Source organism: Cupressus sempervirens, unplaced genomic scaffold (assembly GCF_028749045.1).
Source record: "Cupressus sempervirens isolate cs-2001-9-10 unplaced genomic scaffold, ASM2874904v1 CseChr00s100002_03, whole genome shotgun sequence".
Classification (NCBI taxonomy): Eukaryota; Viridiplantae; Streptophyta; class Pinopsida; order Cupressales; family Cupressaceae; genus Cupressus; species Cupressus sempervirens.
Genome location: NW_028322207.1, coordinates 950,658 through 973,228, shown reverse-complemented (window position 1 = coordinate 973,228; position 22,571 = coordinate 950,658). Strand labels below are relative to the sequence as shown.

General features: G+C 34.5%; 1 protein-coding gene across 1 annotated transcript in view; it reads right to left on the bottom strand.

Moving 5' to 3' along the window:
* LOC149527820 (kelch repeat-containing protein At3g27220-like) overlaps nucleotides 1-4,580 on the bottom strand; it is an 83,533-nt gene extending 78,953 nt beyond the window's left edge. The window contains exons 1-2 of the mRNA XM_089812092.1: nucleotides 4,110-4,580; nucleotides 1,905-2,090 (exon numbers count right to left, since the gene is read on the bottom strand). Coding sequence (XP_089668218.1) covers nucleotides 1,905-2,090; nucleotides 4,110-4,283 — 360 coding nt within the window. The 5' untranslated portion in view covers nucleotides 4,284-4,580. The remainder of the gene's footprint in view (nucleotides 1-1,904; nucleotides 2,091-4,109) is intronic.
* Nucleotides 4,581-22,571: the final 17,991 nt, after the last annotated feature.

The window sequence follows — 22,571 nt, the reverse complement described above, 5'->3', positions numbered from 1 at the left end:
ACTCACAAATCATATAGTTTTAACATGTTTTTGGTGCACCCCAATATAGTAGAATCTTGTAAACGTGTTGTAAATTCTACACAATGTTCTTGATGGCTCAACTAAAGCAATTGACTTGTACATTTAGCATGACAATATCAGAGAAAAGGATGAATGACCGCACCCTTCTGCAATTTTCCCACATTAAGTATCTCCGATATAACTTGTTGTGTTGATTTTCTCTTTTGGTGCTTAATTCCATCTTTCACCCAATTTTAATCTTTACAAAAGTTCTTGGATATTGAACAGCTGAGTGCAGTAGCAAAGCATATTGTTTGATCATGTTTCTAGAGTGCCCCAAGTTGTAAAATATTGTAGCTGTGCTGTGAAAGTCCCACAATGTTCTCAAAGGCTTTACTTGTGCGACAGGTTTGCAAATTTTGCATAATAATGTTCGGGATAGGGACAAAGAAACACATTCTTCTAGAGTTTCCCACAATGGGTATCTCGTTGTAAATTGTTGTGTCCATTCTAAATCTTCCCACATTAAGTATCTCCAATATAACTTGTTGTGTTGATTTTCTCTTTTGGTGCTTAATTCTGTCTTTCACTCAATTTTAATCTTTACAAAAGTTCTTGGATATTGAACAGCTGAGTGCAGTAGCAAAGCATATTGTTTGATCATGTTTCTAGAGCGCCCCAAGTTATAAAATATTGTAGATGTGCTGTAAAAGTCCCACAATGTTATCAAAGACTTTACTTGTGCAACAAGTTTGCAAATTTTGCATGATAATGTTTGGGATACGGACAAAGAAGCACATGCTTCTAGAGTTTCCCACAATGGGTATCTCATTGTAAATTGTTGTGTCCATTGTAATTTCTGACGTCTCTCTTTCCATACTTATCTGTCTTTCACTTTCTTAATTTTACTCTTTGCAACTTCACAAATTTCTGCACTGCACTACAAACTATACGTTCAATTTAGTGCAAGGATGCTACTTATTTATAATAGCAAGTAGAAGTAGAATCCAGTCTCACACAACTTAAGGAATCAGCCTACTTCTTTGTTACCATTGATTATGTTGACTATAAAAGTTACATATTGGCAGTAGCATTAAAGAGTTATGAAGTCTTGTGTATAGCAATATGGGAACATTTAAGCATATACACATTGCAAACTGAGTAATAGAAGCGGATAACAGCCCACAGCTATAACAACTATCTATTAGTTGCCCTTGCATATGTTTGTTGCAACATATTGCATTGGATTAGCACATAAATGAATATAGATAATAAATCTGTGGTAAAGAATAAACACATTGGAATATTCAAGGAGATTACGGAGCAAAAAAATGAGAATTTAAAATGTTTGTACAGAAATGGGAAAAAAATGATTCAATTCTTACAAAAAGGCTAGTGTTAGGTCTATTAGACTATTACATATGACAAAAAATCTCTTTCTCTTCTTAGTCACAACTGATACCAGAAAGACAGAGCAGTTTTTGACAGTTCTGTTTTCGGTTGGACAATTTCACCATTGGAAAAAATGATTTAATGACTGCTTTCAAGATCTATAACTATTAATTTTATGTCCCTGAAGGAAAAGAAATATATTTTCTTGTAAAAGACTGACCATAATTAAAGGACGAGACCTAAATTTATAAAACAACATCATACATAGATTGAACAAACTTCCAACAAAAACAAAACATCAAACCTGATTTAAATCCAGAGAAATCTTTTAATTGTCATTCAAAATAAATGGTCAAATATTCAATAGAGGTGGTCATAGGAATAAAAGGAAAACATATAAACCATTGCAATCTTTTATAACTCAATTGCACCATTCAACTAAACATAGAAAAAAAGTTTCTAGAACAAAAAACTTGATCAAGTTTAATCATGTCATAAGCTTGTATACTTACATTATTTATTGTTTCATATCCAGCAAAAACATAAAAAAGATTTCCCACTTGTATTGCTGATCCATCAAGACGTGGCACAGGAGCTTCCGCCATCTCTTCCCACTCCAGTTCAGGACCGTTCTCTTCCAGATATTTGAAGCTTTCAACCTTCAACTTGGATATTTTTTCTCCTTTAACATTTTCAATCTAAGCATGGATCGAAGAGAGAGAAAGTCAGTTTATCAAACTCACTCCTGTACATAACAGTATATTAATTGCATGCATATGTTTGTGCATATATATGTGCAATTTATATTGGGTACCCCTTGGTGGATCCAGATAAGAGATTATATGAATATACATCCTTTTAAATGATTGCAAATTCATCTCCCAAATTGATTCATTTGAATTAGTTCTTTCCATGTAGAGATTTGATTACAATCAATTGACCTGATTACACATATCAATTTGTACAGCTCATACTTTATTTCCCTCAGACATCTACCACGCATCAACAAACTACTGAATTACAAACAAAATATGATTAAAATCCAGTACAGAATTTCACCCATTTACCACAAAATACAAGTTGCACTTGTACCATTGCAGTTTGTACCATATGGGTTTTTTTTTTTAAAAATCTTTACTGTTTCTGTCCTCTTAATTATTTTTTAAATTGAAAGTATTATGACCAAAAACAAGTCCGCCAAAAGAAGACGGAAGCAGTAAAACAAGAACTGGATAGAAATAGAACATAGAAAACGCATTGTGGCTGGGTCAGAGGTCGAACACTTGATGCAGATACAACAATCAAACCAATTCAAACAAGTACAGCAATAAAGAAAATCTAAATACCCAAAATGAATGGGAGATTAAAATATTATGACATAACGAGAGAGGAAGAGGATCCATTCCATTTCATCACCCCTCCCTCTACAATATAGACAATGAAAATCCCTTCCATCCAGTTGAGCTATGTGAGGAAGAATCTACAAACCTACTATTTCTGAACATTCTGCCTCTAATTTATAGTCAGTGTATCTTATTTAACAGCTATCTGCAAATTCCTGAAAGATATTAGCCAACAATTCAAAAGAGCTACAAAGAGGTAATCCAGGGTTTAAAATAGAGGGTGTTTCCTCTGCTGAACATTTGGTAGCAAGATCTTATCTGATCTCGGAAAATTTAGAGGATCTTTTTCACTAGTCTAGAGGGTTTTCTGCTCAAAAAGGGAATGACAGTTTAGTTTGGTTTGTTGGAAGTGGGATTAGTCTGCAGAGGGGTTCCCTTTTTATATTCTAATTCATCCTTCTAATGTTATAATCTTTGAATAGAGATGTGATTCCAAGAAACTCCAATTGGGCTGTGAACCTCGTGAATGGCCAGAGAGGCTCCTCCTAAACCTGTTATACACATTCTAATAAATACAAAGTCTTTAGGGGATGAATCTTTAAACTGCTTTGTACTTTGCTATGGAACAATATTCCTTCAATATCCAGCAGTTTATGTAATTTTGAAATTGCATGCGTAGAACTTTTTAGGGGTAAGGGTCACAGCCAATGAGTAAAGTAGTGTTCTTCAAGCATCCTTGGATCTTATTTAGGCAACTGAGTTTGTAACAACTAACAACATTGGAGTGACTGTCTCGACAGAATCAATTTCTACACTAGTTTCAATGTCCTTTCCTGACTAAGGCAATCATGAAACATGATATGATTGTTAAAGGACTTCCTATAGATCTCAAAGGACAAGGATACTATTTTAGCACCCTAATTTAAAGGAATTTCTTAATAAGAAAGAGAAAGTAAGCAAGAAAACAATTTGTCTGCACACATAAAGAAGAGTATTTCAAGATAATGGAGTAGCAGGGCTTCCAATAAGAAAACAAGCTTCAACAATTTTTCTTAGAGATGGATAGTTGATGCTGATGAACAAATTCTAAACTGAAAGATATGATTTGCCCACCAAATTACCTCATTGTTTTAAGCCAATAAGGTTACGGGAAAAGAAACGAAATGACCAATGCTGACATTCCAATTTGCACTAAATAAATATACATTGATCCATGAATGCACTTTGCTTTTAAATGCTTGTTTAAAAAAACGTACTGCATGCATTGTGGAACACTCCTAAAGCTGAACTGTATCAAAAGAGTTAATATTAACAATAAAAAATCTGAATGTCTACTTGATCTGGACAGGAAGAAAAACGTTAATCAGTACTGACCAGAGACGGTGGAATTACTAAATGAGAGGAGTCATGAGCGGCCCATTTGGAGAGAAGAGATCGATATGAAGACGCCCACAAAATATTAGTGAGCAACATGGCTGCAAGAAGTCCCACACATATGCACATTACAATGTATCTCTTCCCATGTTTTTCGCCAGACGCTCTTGCCATTCAGAATGTATATATCTCTGCAGAGCCTTGTTCGGATTGAATACACACTTCAAACATGGCCCTGAAAATAAAAGCTCGGGTTGGTGAGCTTAAACAAATCCGGGTATTTCTGTATCAGGGAAGAATTAGTTCTTTGATTATTTATGACGGGAAAAGTTGTACCATGAACCGAATGAGCAAATACTACTCAAAATCAGTGGGCCAAGTGCAATCCCAGGTAATGGCCGCTGTTGGTTTAAGCGACGCGGCTTTCCAACTGTAATTGAGAAATTACCATTCACGTGTCATTTTCGAGGGAGTCTTCCAGGAAATGTTTTAATGCGATAAAATATAAACCGTCGGCCATTCTTACATATATTTTGGTTTTGTTTTATTTTTTTAATATAATTTTTTTTTAATCTTTATTTTCATCTTTACAATTTATTTTGATTGTGATTTTTATTTTCGTATGCTGGGAGTCAATTTGGTTTAATTAAAAAATTAACTATAACGATGAGAAATTTGAATTTTTTAAAATTAAATTGTTTATTTATTTTTAATAAAAGTTTGATATTTTAAGATATTTATAATAGTATTATAAATTAAATATATAAATATGATTGATTTTATTATAATATTATTTTATATAATAATTAAAAAATAAATAAAGAAGATTATTTCATGGTATAGTGGTTTTCTTATTGTTGTTGATAGTGCAACTAAGGTTCACATTCTAGTTTGGCCTAAATGTTTTTACTCTTCCCTTAAAATCAAAAGTAGGCCCTAATTCCACTTTTACCAACCAAAAAAATAATCCTATTTTATTTTTTATATTTATTGTACTAATTTTATTAAATTTCTATATCACACAAATGAACAAATTTATTTGTATTAATTTGTAATATAGAATATAATCTTCTTAAAAATAAATTTCATTTTCCACAAAAAAATAATAACAAAAAATAGATGGATTCAAAATGAATAGATTCATGACAAAATTCACACCTGAATGTGTATGGGTGCGCAATGAATAGTCGATATGATCTAGATTTTTAAAGAGTTGTTGATAATTAGGACAATAATTTAATCTTTGGTTGGAAGAGTTGTCAAATTTTATGTGTGGTTTGGGAACAATGCTGCAACTCGACTAGAAGTTGGAATTCAAAAATAGGTATCTTACTCAAACATTGGCGGGTTGTGGAATCATTAACAAGTTGGACATTTTTATATAGGATGGAAACTATTTAATAAGTAATAATATTTGATTGTTGATTACAAAGTGAGATTGTATTACATTTAACTTCCTATTCCTATTTCGAATTTAAAAGTACGGCGTAAGAAGAAAAATATAAATTAAAAATAAAATGTCGCTATATACATGTCACAAAAGTTATAATAATCAAAATTGAGGAATAGATAATCAAACTTCCCCCACTTAGGCAAGTTTTGTTTGCAATATAGTAAAAATGTGTAAGGATAAAAACTACAAGAGGATAAAAACTACAAGAGACAAAATAGTAGAAGACCGTGTAAGTATTATAAGGTCCAGGATTACTAAGAGGTGGGGAGGGGGGAAGGGAGGGGATGTAGGTGAATCAGATATCTATCAAACTCAAACTTTGATCCAAATAAGTAATCGAAATTAGGTCCACTCAATAGAACTTTCTAGAAGACTCATCCAATGTGAACTTGTGGAGCAATAAGCAACACATCAAAGTATCCACACAATAACACCAGTATTTTTCATGTGGAAACCCTTGGTCAGAGGAAAAATCATAATTCGAATTAATATTCACAAATATTTTGCACTCTTTTGAAATGTGTCATGTTAAAGGCCTAGCCTTGTTACAAGCTTAAAATAATGCTCGATTAAGATAAAACTATACTAATATTCACTAGTTAAGGGATTTGACTCTAGCCTTGTTAGGAGCTTTACCCTATTAGGAGTAACTTCACTAAATGATTTATAACTCAAGCTAATGAGCCACCTAGCTAAGGGAATTAATCTTCAAATATGTTAGTATTTTACTCACCTTGTTAGGAGTGACCCGGTAAAGGGATTAAGTTTGGAGAACTTGTTAGGATTCAACGGGGAAGATGATCTAAAAATAACACTTCTATCTTGCTTGTATAGATCTAATTAATCTTTGATTTTCTTCTCTTTGTAGACATTCAATCAACTACTTGAATGCATCCAACATTCATGACCTACCAACTTGCAAATACTATATATATATATATATGTATATGTATATGTATGTATTGAATTTCACCTATGGCCTACCAAAATGTGTTACATTTACTAGATTCACATGATCACCTATTTGAATTGCTCATCAATTTGACCAAGAATATCTAGCCCTTTTTACTTTTTTCAATAAGCATATAGAACTTCAAGAAATTCAATCACAATAACCAATGAAAGACCAAATCATCACAACCCATTATTGCCACATTATTTCCACATCATTGTAACTCTTTATGTCACAAAAGATCCACAAGAGTCAGCCACTTCATCACTAGTTAAGGTTCAAGCATAAATTATTCCAAGTGTTCTATCATTTCCCATAGAATGAACTGTAATCAACCCAAACCATGCCTTTTAGTAAGAAAAATATTGTGTGAGCATAACACTAGTCACATAATGGAGTCTAGATCATAAAACCAAAACTACACCATCTAAAAATTCATAGATTTGATAGACCAATCAAATCATTCACTCTCTCTCACTAATTATTCTGCCTGGTTGCTTTGTCATATTAACAAAAATGTGTTAAATTTGAATTTCACCTATGTGTTAACCTCATAATGGTTTTTGACACTTGAGTGCCAACACTCTTAATCACATTCCACATTGGAGCTGAGTACACCATGCATGTCGAGCCACAACAAATGCCGAGTGATCTTCATGTGCCAAGTAGTTTTCAGATACCGAGTGAAGATCAGATACCAGTGAAGTGTAAGTGCCGAGTAACACAAAGTGTCGAGTGTTAACAAGTGTCGAGTGTTAATAAGTGTCGAGTAACACAAAGTGTCGAGTGTTAACAAGTGCTGAGTAACATAAGGTGTCGAGTGATACAGTTTTGTTTAGGTGCCGAGCTATCCAAGAAACAGCATGTGTTGAGTATCAGCAATACTTCAGGAGCCGAGTAACTCAATATATCAGCATAAGAGTTTGTAATTGCACAAACTATGATGCAAACCATTTTTACAGCCGACATAAGGTAAATCTCGAAGGATTTAATGATGAGATCGAATCTTTTATTTTTCCTATGCAATCTACATGCAACCAATAAGAAAAATGATGAAAGCATGCAACCAATAGAAGAAGTGCAAATAATAAGAGGAAAATGAAGATTGAATATGGATCGTAGATCCATACCTAACCCTAAATCCTCAAATGTCTTTATAAGGAAGACGAAATTTCATTGTAAATAATATGAGTGGATATACAAGGGTACACAAGGAAATCTATTTTAGAAGCGAGGGTTATCAGATCACAAAGGATCAAGATCAGAGAAAGAGGAAAAGGTGTCTGAATTCAGCAATCAAGGATTGCAATCTATCAGGTTCATGATACCTAATACTTTCTAGCAATTGTATTAGAATGAAAATCCTATGGTGATAGGTTAGCTTAACAGCTACTTCACAGATCCTTTAATTAGGTGATTAAAATCCTTTAACAGGGTGACACTTCATGTTAAGTGTTTGTAAATCCTCTAACCAGGTCACTATTGACACAGTGTAAAGCCTTTAACAGGGCAAACCATCAGAAGTGGTTGAACAATATTGGTGCAGTAATTTTTGTGGGTATCATCCCCACCCCAGTTTTACCTTCTTATTCCTAGAGGGTTTCTGGGTTACCAAATTCTAGTGTTATGAGTTGTTGATGCATGTGTTTGGTTTCATGTTTACTTGATGTATTTACATGCATGCAATTTACTTTCAGTTAAAAGTTTTATTGGCTAAAGTGTAATACTTATGATTCACCCCCCCCCCCCCCCCACACACCTCTCATAAGTACTCTTTCCATATTTGAATATTCCAACAATTGGTACCAGAGCGAATCCAGGTTCTCACAAGGAAAAGCCTAACAGCTTGGAGGAAAAGATCTAAAGATGGAAGCTTTCAAACTTGGAAAGATCATTGAAAATCAGGTGATAGATGTGCAACTTGCTCTGCATAGCTTGGAGGAATTTAGAAACAAGTTGAGAAACTCATTAAAAAAGAGAAGGGATCTAGCCATAGTTGAAAATGATATACAGTACAAGGAGATTGATACCACCAACATATTTTCCAATGGAGATACAAAAGAGTTTGATGCAACAATAGCAGAACTGATGGAGAAAAATAAAATTCAAGCAGATGAGATAAGATCTCTCAAGATGGAACATGAGTCACAGGCCATAATGATATGTGAAATCACTGAACACAAGAAAAGAGTAATTGAAGATAAAGTGATGATGGAAAATGACAAAAGAAATCTTGCAAACAAACTTGAAGAAAAATGTATTGAATTGACAAGGATCTCAAACATGTAGATGGATACGCTTGCCCAAATGATGAACCTTCATCATGAACTCAATGTAAAAGATATTGAGATCTCTACTTTAAAGATGCAGAATGAACAAATGCAGAATGAATTGAACAGAGAAAAAGAGGTAGCAGAGAATCTCAACAAGTCAAGTGAAGCCATCAAGTATTTTGAATAGTTGCTAAAATCCCCAAAATCTGCCTATGATACATCAGGACTAGGATACAATAGCACTGAAGTTGGAGAATCATCAAAGAGTGCTGAACAAAGAAGTGACAAAGGTAAGAATTCAAAACCTACTTGTCATCACTGTAATAAGAAGGGGCATATAGCTAATGTGTGCAGGAGTAGAAGATTCAATCAATCAAACACACCCAGAAATAAGAGTTTCTGTCACAATTGCAACATGCAAGGACATATAGCACAAAATTGCAGATCCAATGTCACAAGGACTCAGAGATTTGATGGACATTGTTATAATTGCAAAAAGTATGGACATAGGGCATTTGAATGCAGATCAAAACCTATGTGGACATCAAATCAACCAGCAAAAATAGAAGGGAATGAAAGTCATTATCATTGGGATTACAACACCAGGTACAGCTATCATTATTGTCAAGAATATGGTCATATACCACAAAATTGCATAAGAACACATTTAAGAGGAAACTACAAAAGATGGTTGAATCAAACTACATGTTTCAGTTGCTTAAAAATTGGTCATATCAGCAGAAACTGTCCTACAAGATCAAAGGAACCCAAGACTGAAGAAAACAAAGGAAAACAAAAGATTGATGTCGAAAAGATAAGGGGGCTAATGAACAAGACTTGGAAAAAGAAAGATGAGTGCAACACATCAAGTGGAGGGATCACTTCACCCAATGGGTCAAGTGATCACACTTCATCAAACTAAGTATGAGAAGTACACAAGAATGATATACAAAGCTATATCACACATCAGTCCCAAGACAAAGAAGATAAGCAAAGGATAAACCTACATGAAACAAGATGTCAAGACAAAAACTAAATGTTGTTGTCGAGCTGTCTTTGGATACCGAGTTAAACTCTAACAAATGCCAAGCTCCTAACAGCGACCGAGCTAATAACTGATGCCAAGTTGGATAACTCCAATGGAAACCGAGTAAAATGGAAATATAGTGGAAGCCGAGTTAGGTTAAAATTTCTTCAGAAGTTGAGTTGGCAGTTGAGCATTTAATGCGATGGAAATAGGGTATATTATCACGATTTCAATCAGTTTTACTCATCGTGATCAAGAAGCAAAGAAGAAGAAAGAGAGTTGAGCGACTTCATAGCAAGAATCCAGCATTTCGAGCAGATTGCAATCTCACTCAACACATTTTTCATCGATCTTGAGGTATTTTCATTTGTGCCGAGCTACGTAGTTTCGTATCCTTTTGTTGTGAAAACCCTAGTTTGCATAAATGACGTCAAGTTTGAAGAAAATCGAGGAAAAAGAGTCTTTTGAAGTTCAGTTAGTTTCAAATGAGGTCAAGCAACCTGATTTTTGTCCTATTCCTGAAGTTACCTACAAAAATGACCCAGCCGGAGCTCTCTCCCAAATTCCCCCAAAAGTTGTAATGGTCCAAGATGTGAGAAAATGTTACAACTGTAAGATAGGTGCTCTAGGAGACATGGAAATAAGACAAGCATATGAGAAACTATGTGTAGATGGAGTTTTGAAAGAAGAATTCAAAATCATTGAAAGAAAGGGTTTGACCCGAGTTTTAAGCTTTCCCACCGTATTCAAAACAAAATGGATTAGCCTTGTACTAAGTAGAATTCATGGTGGAAATTTGTGGTTAGAAGATATTCCCATCAAATTGACCAAAGAAATCATACATAGAGTAACAGGGTATCCAACCCTAGATCGGTACAAAACCCTAAGAAGTGAATCAAAGGAGGTTATTGAAAAGAACACTGGTGCCCAGTGGAACAAAAGAGGAATGACAATTCACACCATACAGGATCCTCTAGTTGAGTTTGTTGTTAGAGTCATTGCCCATAAATTCTATCAATCCATTAGACTCAATAGTGTACCATGTATTGCAATAGATGTAGGCTACAAATTGGTGAAAAAGGATCATACTTATGATCTTGCTAAAGTGCAACTACAACAGATCAATGAAAACCTAGCTGCCATAAGAAGAACAAAGGGCACTCAATGCAAATTTGGAGCAATCCTAGTTTGCATATTCTTTTATGTTCAAAATGAGTTTCCTTCTTTTGGAAAAGTGGCATGGAGGAATGAAATAACCATCATTGCCCAAATCAATGAATATATAGAGCAAATGGGAGAAAATTTTGATGCCTTGATGACAAGCTATTTTGAGGATTTCAAGAAATCCATGAAGCAAAGATCAAGGATACCAGCTTCCTTAGTAGAAAAACATACTAATGATATATATTTCTTAGTTGACATTGATTTTACTTATATTCAAGTAGTAATACCAAGGGTAAGATGGATAAGGCCATTTGGATATGAAATTAATATTGATGAGGCATCTGCAGCAATAACTGCATTATTGGCAGAAGAAACAGATAAAAGTGCTCCACATTTTGGCACTTATGATGTGGTAAGATCAAAGATAAACATGGAATTAAAAACTGCTTCCGCATTGAAGAAGAAAGACAATTTATTAAAGAAGATTAAGAAGAAATTTGGTAAGGAAATTGAGGCTGAGGCAGAAGAAGAAGAAGATGATAGTGATGATGAAGATGAACAAGAACAAGGGCCAATGGAATTAACTCAAGGTCTTGGAGAAGACAAGGAGGAAGGCGTAGAGGAAGAAGAAGCCAAGGAAGCACCAATTGAAGCTAAGCCAAAGAAGAGAAAGGCAACAGAACAACCTTTAGCTAAGCCTAGATCAAAGAAAGCTGCCACACCATCACCTCAAAAGCCAACAACACGAGCTACAACAAGGGCCTCCACTCAAAAGGCTAAAGAAGAAGTTACAAAGAAGAAACAAATCAAGGAAACACAGGAAGAGCTGAGGAAAAGAAGAAGATATGTGGCTCAACCTGACACTGATGAAGAAGACCAATCTGAAAAGGTAAGTCATTCCTTAGTTGATATCTTATGTAAAAAGATTGGAAATGGTGACTTAAGTAATTTAAATAAAGTTGATTTCAATAAATCTAATAAAGAAGAACAGAATAGAATAGAAGAAACAATCTATGGAATGATGGCACAATTCAAGTACACTCCACTTGAATTAGATGGACAATTGCCAAAAGAACTGTCAAAAATTGTAGAAGACAGATGGCATTTTTGTTTGAAAATGGAGAAGGAGATGAGGGAATCAACCCTAGCAAGTGTATTGTCGAATTTGACTAGGGAACAAGTAAAGAATGCAATCAAAAGAAATAATAATAGGTTTACACCTAAATACAGGGCATTCTTCATACTCCAAAATAGAATGGAAGAGATTGTTCAAAGAACAGTGAAATCATGGAAGAACTTGTACAAAAGGATTGAAGACTTTCTTGAAGAAGAATACAAGGAAGAAGTTGTTGTACCAATAGAGGAGAGGAGAAAAAGGAAAGAAGATGAAGAAAAGAAAAGAGAAGAAGAAAGGAAAGAAGAAGAACAAAAGAAAAGAGAAGAAGAGAAGAGGGAAGAAGAAAAGAAAGATGGAGAGGAGGAACAGACATAAAAATAGGATATAGTGGCAACAGCTAAGCAAGAGCAACAACCAGATCAAAGTGTGCAAGACACACAATTGCCACCCCCTAGCCCTCCTCAAGCATCCATCTCACCTGCAGACACTGTAACTATTACTGATGTTCCTGATACTTCTGGTCAGAATATCAATCCATTAACTGCAGAAGATCTCAAAAGAATTCTTGACCAATCTACACAACAAGCAATATTATGTACAGATCCAGTATTGGTCAGTATAGATGAATTGCAAAAACTAGTAGAAAGTACAGTCAAAGATAAGGTGAATCCACAAGAACCACCTTATATTATCTCTACAACTACTAGTAGTCAATTTCAAATGCCAACATGCATAGTTGATGTTGCAAGATAGAAGCCAAGTGCAGCTATAGAGAAAGGAACAGAACAAACAAGACAGACTATTACATCTGATCCTACAACACAAACACAAGGTGCACTTCCACAAATTACAATAATTGATCATGGCAAATAGAAGGAGGAGGAAACAGTGAAAACCCCTAAAGAACAGGAGGCAATACAAACATTAATAAATTTGCCTACCTCGGGAACTTCTTCACATCAGCCATTGCAAATATCTTTACCAGGATCTACCTCTACCAGAATTGCAAGGGTACTTCACTATGGAGACCCTGAATTAGATGAGGAGATATTCATATCGAGCTATGACTCAAAATCAATAACCATTGATCAAATCAATGAGGTGCAAGAAGTACTGAATAGGAGAAAAAGACAGGAAATACTCAGGAAGGAGTATAAACAAAAGCAAACACTATATGAGATTAAGGACATCTTTATGGATGCCTTCAGCTTGCAATCACTAGATGAGTCAAAGCATATCACGGAGCAATTAACAGATATTGTTGACCAAGTGACAAATGAAGACCTAGAAACAAATGCAAAACTTATGGAATGGTCAGAAAGAAAATTTTAGGGGAAAGTGAATGAGAAAATATCAAGGCCAAATTAATATAGCTCCAATTCTCCATTACCCCACATTTAGAGATACTCCATAAAGAGCAAGCATATGCTGAAACTATTCTCAAGAAAGACCCAAATCTTTCTACATCAGATGGACTCATTCATCTTGTTATCGAGACTGCCATCCAGCATAAGTCACTGGAAATTGCTTTGAACAATTGGGATGCAACTCTTAGGATGATTATGGAGGTAAACAACACATTTTTGGCTAAATATGGTCTTTAGCCTTAAACATTCTTTGACATAAGTGTCAAAAAGGGGGAGAAAACAAACATAATAGGGGAGATACAGATATTATGAGATGAATTAATGGGGGAGAAAAGATACAAAGGAGGAGCATGATATACAGATAAGGCACAATCAACTCAAGGGGAGTTACAAATTTTTTGAGGTATATATTGTAAGATTGTGAGTTACAAATTTTGATCAAGTTTTCTTTAAATGTTGTATATACCAATCAGATTAGTAAATGTACTTATAAGGTCAGTTAAGTGTTTTTGTCACTCATGTCAAAGGGGGAGATTGTTAACCTCATAATGGTTTTTGACACTTGAGTGCCAACACACTTAATCACATTCCACATTGGAGCCGAGTACACCATGCATGCTGAGCCACAAAAAATGTTGAGTGATCTTCATGTGCCGAGTAGTTTTCAAATACCGAGTGAAGATCAGATACCGAGTGAGGTGTAAGTGTCGAGTAACACAAAGTGCCAAGTGTTAACAAGTGCCGAGTGTTAATAAGTGCCGAGTAACACAAAGTGTCGAGTGTTAACAAGTGCTGAGTAACATAAGGTGCCGAGTGATACAGTTTTGTTTAGGTGCCGAGCTATCCAGGAAATAGCATGTGCCGAGTATCAGCAATACTTCAGGAGCCGAGTAACTCAATATATCAGCATAAGAGTTTGTAATTGCACAAACTATGATGCAAACCATTTTTATAGCCGACATAAGGTAAATCTCGAAGGATTTAATGATGAGATCGAATCTTTTACTTTTCCTATGCAATCTACATGCAACCAATAAGAAAAATGATGAAAGCATGCAACCAATAGAAGAAGTGCAAATAATAAGCAGAAAATGAAGATTGAATATGGATCGTAGATCCATACCTAACCCTAAATCCTCAAATGTCTTTATAAGGAAGACAAAATTTCATTGTAAATAATATGAGTGGATATACAAGAGTACACAAGGAAATCTATTTTAGAAGCAAGGGTTATCAGATCACAAAGGATCAAGATCAAAGAAAGCAAAAAAGGTGCCTGAATTCAACAATCAAGGATTGCAATCTATCAGGTTCATGATACCTAATACTTTCTAGCAATTGTATTAGAATGAAAATCCTATGGTGATAGGTTAGCTTAATAGCTACTTCGCAGATGCTTTAATTAGGTGATTAAAATCCTTTAACAGGGTGACACTTCATGTTAAGTGTTTGTAAATCCTCTAACCAGGTCACTATTGACACAGTGTAAAGCCTTTAACAAGGTAGACCATCAAAAGTGGTTGAACAATATTGCTACAATAATTTTTGTGGGTATCATCCCCACCCCAGTTTTACCTTCTTATTCCTGGAGGGTTTCTGGGTTACCAAATTCTAGTGTTATGAGTTGTTGATGCATGTGTTTGGTTTCATGTTTACTTGATGTATTTGCATGCATGCAATTTACTTTCAGTTAAAAGTTTTATTGGCTAAAGTGTAATACTTATGATTCACCCCCCCCCCCCCCCCCTCTCATAAGTACTCTTTCCATATTTGAATGTAAACTTCTTCTTCTAGAATAAGTAAACCCATATGGATTTTCTATGTAAACTTCTTCTTCTAGAATAACATTCATAAATGTAGACTTGGCATCCATCTAGAATACTTTGAACTTTTTATAAGTAGCATAGGAAAGTAAAATTCTTACCCCTTCAAATCTTGCAACTAGTGCAAATGTCTCTCCATAGTCCAATCCTTCTTCTTGTACATAACCCTTGTAAACTAATCTTTGTTCTTGATTACTTCTCTATCTTCATACAAATTATTCTTGAAGACTCACTTTGTAGAAATCACATTTTTGTTTATTGATATGGAAACTAATGTCCATGTACCATTATTCTCAAACTAATCAAGTTCATTTTCCATAGCCTTGATACAAGCATCACTCTTTAGTGCTTCATTGACTTTCCTAATCTCATCAAACAAGTACTCTCCTTGATCTTTCTTCTCATGTGTTCTTATCACCAATCATCTAATTTGTAGAATGATTTGAATTTTCACATACCTTGGTATTACTTGTTCAAGCCTTGGAGCTTCTTCTACTTCCACTGGTTGAACTATTTCATCTTATTTGTTTCTATGTTCAACATTTTCTCACTCCTCATATTTAATATAAACAAATTTCTTAACCACTTTCAAATTCACATTTATTGCAATCATTAAGAATATCATATCTATTTGGAAATTTATCTACCTTCACATTTTCACTCTCAGTCATCTTGTTATTTCTTTTATTAAAATATTTATATGAGTTACTTTTGGTAGAATATCCTAAGAAAATGCCTTCATCGCTCTTAAGATAAATTTACAATGAATTCATATCTCTTAATGTGACATATACAAGTAAACACTTCAAAATACTTCACACTATGAGTATGACCATACCATTATTCATAGGGAGTCTTACCAATTCATTTCTTTACTTGAACCAGATTCATAGTGTAGACTACAATATTGATAGCTTATAGCTTATAAACTCATGTAATGTGCCACCCAAAGATCCTTGGAAACAAGGATAAATATAAACTAAGATAAAGAAATAAAATTTAAAACAAGTATGGATGCACACAACATACAACATACGAAGATCACAAAGATCGCAATGGAAGACTAAACAAACATCCTAATGCCACTACTAACCAAAATGACTAACCACAGAAGGACGCAAACAAATATGAATCTAAAAACATTTTGCATTCAAAATGCAGTTCCAAGGTATTTGAGAACACCATAAAGGGTATCCAAAACACCTTTGAAAAACTTCCAGGCAAACCAAAAAGTGATTGTTGTATGCTTGGATAGGTTTTTCCAAAACCCAGGTGATACTTTAAATCAACACAATATGATACTTTCCAGTATTATATGACCTTTATAATGAAGGTGTCAGATACAATCAAGGCTTGGGTGACACTTCTCAAGAAGCCATGTGATACTTTATAATTATTGTACAACCTTTCTCCAAGAGGTGTGTGATACAATAGAGTGTCACATGATAGAATTTGCATAAGTGTGCGATACTTTCTAGTATCTCAGAATTCTTCTCCTTTGAGTGTGTGATACTTTAATGTGTTGATGCATGGTCACCCAGAGAAAGCAATAATTACTCTAAGGACCAAAATAAGGGATAAAATAGGAAATCAAACCTCCACACCTGGGAGTATCAGATCCATAGTTGAGGCAAAGGCACTCAAAACAATAGCTACAAGACGTACTGCATCTAACCATCTATCATAGCAGTGAAGGGAAAAATTGAAAGTAACATCACAATGTATTGAAACAAATCGCAATAACTAAACAACCAAACTAACTACTCAGTTCCTCCCAACCGTAATAGCATCATGAGACAATCATGGGTCCTAGTCATTCCCCGCGCATAACATCCCAAACCATCGACCAGATCATCGGAGCTATCTTATGAGGACGTCACTACTAAAATGTGCTACAACATAAGAGTAAGGAAATCTAACATGCTAGAAGTAAAGCATAAGATAATCCTACAAATCTAACTCGTCATCTAACATATGCTAAATATCATAACATAGGAATGCATCAATAAAACTAACATCATCTAACATGATAACCAAGAATTCTAATGAAAGCATAAATCACAAGGAAGCATACTTTGGAACCTGAAGTACCAAGTGAAAGCATCCGGTAATGGTCATAATGGAACAATAGACCGTCTCTATACACTAGTCCCTAGTAGTGGTAAAGGTAGCTACACCTCCTAACCATGCGAAACCCATAGGTCCACTCCCACCATGCTAATGGAGATAATGATCCAACCACAAACACACACATAAAGAAAATGTCCATGGCTAACACTCATGCCCAACTGTATGATGACTGAAACCAAGAACATAGACAATGCATAAACTACAGGTCCTGGTCAAATGCTCAATGGGCTATTAAGTAGGGGATGACATCATGAAGAGTCGCCTGACATCAACAAGCCCAAGCTCGGATCATTGGGCTCAACTCCTCAACAGAAGCCTCTTGCACATAGATTTTATTATCTTAAGTTTTATTACCACCCAGTATTTTCTTTAGTTATCACTTGATTAAAACTTTTGCACACCAACCCTTGAGAAATAGGCACTAGGTTATGGAAAAGAAGCCCCCTCCATATGCTACCCTACCCTACCCATTCTCATCTAATGATGAGTGCCTATAGGCATGCATATTCCCAACCCAACCCCAATGACCATAACTCCCGCAAGTATCATGGAAGATCGGGCCTTGCAAGTCACCTAACAAATGTGCACGCACATACTTGTGTGTGGTGCACCACCATCACGAAGATCATAACACAAGGATTGGATGAGAATATCACTTAACCGAAACAAATTGGGAGGATAGATGTGGCACACATCCCAATGCAACATAAAAGTGCTACAATAGTCTAACAGACATCCAAATAGATGATCCAGGTCCATGATCAACATCATGCCAAGAAAACCTAAGAAAATAGGGCAACATGCAAAATGAGGTAAAAAACCCAAAAACTAGAAAACTTTGAAATTAAAACCCATTTGGTCTTTGGGCACAAAAGCCTAAAAAATCCAATAAAATTTGGGTTCATACACCATATACAAAAATGACTAGCATAACGGTGTGAAACCCCAAACCCTCATCCCAAAAAATGGGAAAAATGTTCATATTCAACCAACTAGACAAAACCAACAAACAGAAACAGAGGGGAACACTCAACCTCCTAACAAACTGCTATCATAAACAAAAATTGAAATGAAGTAGAAACAAGAAAATAGGAAAGCACTACCTAACAACCAAAAAGGCTAAAATGAAAAACAACTAGGTAAAATAAATAACCTGCAGATACTGTCGAAAATGATGGCAAAGCAAGGTCTCCCCGAGCTAGATCCAATGAGTATTTCCTCACAAAGATCCCACATCTATAGCTCTCATAACGAATAGAAGACCAATCCTTCAGAAAAAGATTTTAGGAAAATCTCTCCAATTCCTAAATTACAAGATCGAAAAGTGAGGAATTAAATTCATCTTTCCATACTTATTCATTTTTCAAGTGAATAATCGATTATGGCAAATAGCCAATTAAACTAGCTAAACTCTAAATCCATGCACATGAAAATAGGCTATTCCTAGAAATAGGAATTCATCTATGGTAAAGCTATTATAAATTAAATTCAATAAAAATTAAAGCCCAAAAACCCAAAATCACAGAAATTTTCTTAACAACTTTTGCAACAATGTGAACCTCTAAATGCACAGACACACTCACTGGTCTAATCACATAATGCAGATGAGTTTGGATTTAATAATCACTGAAAGGTTTAATTTAAACAATTAAATAAGGATATATACCATACAAGGATGACACTGGTAAAATATGAACAATTGAATCACTAACTCCATGTGCCACTACTAGCGATATAATTCCTGCACACTAAAACAAATGATCAAGTGTAATTGCATATAATATCATAGCGTAATCAATAAATTCATTAAATGACTAATTTAACCATTTATTCAATTATACTAAAATAATCCATTTACATCACTCACGTTCGCATAAAGTATAATGAAACAAGACTGAAGTAAATATCCATAGCATAAAAATTCATCACATAAAAGAATCAATGATATGCCCAAATATCAGATAATCAGATATCATCATAGACCTACTGTCATCTCAAGATGGCATCAACATGCAAATATGATAAACTGAACAACATAGCAGTACAACCTCTATGATATTGAAATCAAAGTATAACATCTGATCCTTAGGTCATCTCAAAGTACAAATTGTAAGAGTAACAAGTATCTCATGAATCAAAATATAACAAGGTACAAATTGCAAACACAAGAGGCACTATAACTCTAGTGTCACCAAATGGTCAAATATTCAATAGAGATGTTCATAGGAATAAATAGAAAACATATAAACCATTGTAATCTTTTATAACTCAATTGCACTATTCAACTATTAAACATAGAAAAAAAACTTCTAGCCAAAAAACTTGATCAAGTTTAATCATGTCATAAGCTTGTATACTTACATTATTTATTATTTCATATCCAACAAAAACATAAAAAATATTTCCCACTTGTATTGTTGATCCATCAAGACGTGGCACATGAGCTTCTACCATCTCTTTCCACTCTAGTTCAAGGGTGTTCTCTTCCAAATATTTGAAGCTTTCAATCTTCAACCTAGATATTTTTTCTCCTTGAACATTTTCAAATTAAGCATGGATTGAAGGGTGAGAAAGTTAGTTTATCAACCTCACTCCTATACATAACTATATATTATTTGCATGCATATGTTTGTGCATATATATGTGCAATTTATATTGGGTACCCTTTGGTGGATCCATATAAGAGATTATATAAATACAAATTCTTTTAAATGATTGCAAATTTATCTCCCAAATGGATTCATTTGAATTAGTTCTTTCCATGTAGAGATTTGAGTACAATCAATTGACCTAATTACACATCAATTTGTAAAACTCATACTTTATTCCCCTAGACATCTACCATGCATCAACAAACTACTGAATTACAAACAAAATATGATTAAAATCTAGTACAAGATGTTGGAAATATTCAATACTATGCTAGGTTACTGAGAGGGAGGGGTGAATCAGTAACCTCTAAAATTTTATCAAACTCAACACTTTATAGCAATATACCAATTTCATTTATTGATCTAATTGCATGCATGAGAAATTGAAAACATAAAACATTCATAACACTTGAACACAATAATTTGGTGACCCAGAAACCTTCCAAATAGAAAGTAAAACTAGGGTGGGGATAAAAACCACAAAAGTTCAATACTGCAGCATAAAGTTGGCCTGCGAAGACTTACATTGATCACTTCTAATGATCTGCCCTATTAGGAGCAATTAGGATTGCTAGGTTCACCTTATTAGAGGTTTTTACAAACACACAATAAAGTATGCACTATGTTAAGAGATTTAAGAAAGATTGTTAAGTCTACCTTGTGAAAGGATTTTGACTGGTTCACCTATTAGAATGAAACAATAGATCTCTGACTTACAATTGAATTGTTGATAGAGATTCCTTGATTGTACTAATCATATTTTGTGATGGATATGTCTCTGCTACTCCTTTTCTGATATGACCTTCAATGTATACTTTATCTGCTGCTTGATTACATTCGCATTCTTACACATTTATATTCATGAATTACACATTCACACACATTGGATATGATACAATACATTACATATATACCAATCCAGTTTACATAATAATAAAGTCAGCCATTGTACAAGTTAACACCAATATTACAAAATCGGCCCAAATGAAGACACTTGGGTTCTGAAGATTGACTTGGTGAAGTTTTGATACATGATGTCCACTTTCATTACTTGGCATCATCATGCACTCAGTAGAAGTAGAAGCTCAATCTGTACTAATCACCTCAAAGTAGTCTCAAACTTGGTTTGCACTGGTGATTGGGTAGATACTATGTCACTTGTCATTAACTGAATTACTAGTTTACCATAGCTTCACTCGGTAAACACTATCTTCATATATGGCTTGATTAACACTAGCTTCGCATCACATGAACTGCCAACTTGGTAGAAACTACAAAGATTGATAATCAATGAAGTGCTTGGATTGAGCTGCTAGACTTCACACTACCTGATTCTGCTCGGTTTGAACTACTGCACTTCACACTAATTGAATTCCCTTGGTAACCACTAAAATGCTCAGTGGCCACTTGGAATTAGTCCATAAGACTTGGTAACAACTGTAGAATTTGGTGGCTACTAAATTACATGGCAAACACTGTAGATTATTCAATGAGCTCGATAGCCATACAAAATTTGAATAAGTGTTGTCACTAATAACAAACTTGACTGATATGTCAACAATCTCCCCCTTTGGCATTACTAACAAAAACACTTATTAGCCAAAACTTATATACATCACCATGTGATACTAGCTAAGTAGGGTATACTATTTTGAGATTTTTCAAAAAAATTCTTTATAAGTATATACAGTATACTATACAACATATCTACAAAATTCTCCTCTGCTATATACATTTTTCTTTGCATGATTCTCCCCCATACAATATACATAGTGTCTCACTATACATAGTCTCTCCCCCTTTTTGACAATAATGCCAAAGATTTATTCAAAACTTATTTACATGGAGACACCAAAAATGAGATAGAAACTCATAATGTACCTTAAGAATAAGTGCTAGAGTTTTATCCCAATTCTCTTATAGAATCTTGCATGTATGTAGAGCAATTTGAACTTCTGCAGAGAGTTCTATCATGTGATCTACAATAGAGAAGTTATTGTCATGGATCAAGGTTTTTGAGTAAACAATGTGTTTCTACATTGTATCCATGATAGGAAGGATCATATTTTGAATATCTATCAATGTAGACCAGATCCTTGCTTCTTCTCTCAACAACTCTACCTACATGTCTGACAGAAATCTGATCTTCATATGATGTGTAGAGCTTGAACTAGAGTCAAGTTGCAATTGCTGTGCATTGGCTTTCAGATACTCATCAATCTTTTTCAGTTTTCTCTTTATCTCCTTTGTGAACTCAGTAACATCACACAACTTCATAAAAAGTGATTTCACATTAGTGCAAGAGGTTTCAAGATTGGTCAAAATTGAGGAAAGCTCAACTTGATGGATAACGATTTGCTGAGCAATGCGCTTAAGCACTTTATTGTCAAATTTATTTTTTGCTTTCTTAATTAACTTATCTTGACCACTAGTGTCCTCATTAAACTTTTGGACTACTTCTGCTAATTGCAACAAAATAGGTTGAGATGAATCTATCTCAGTACT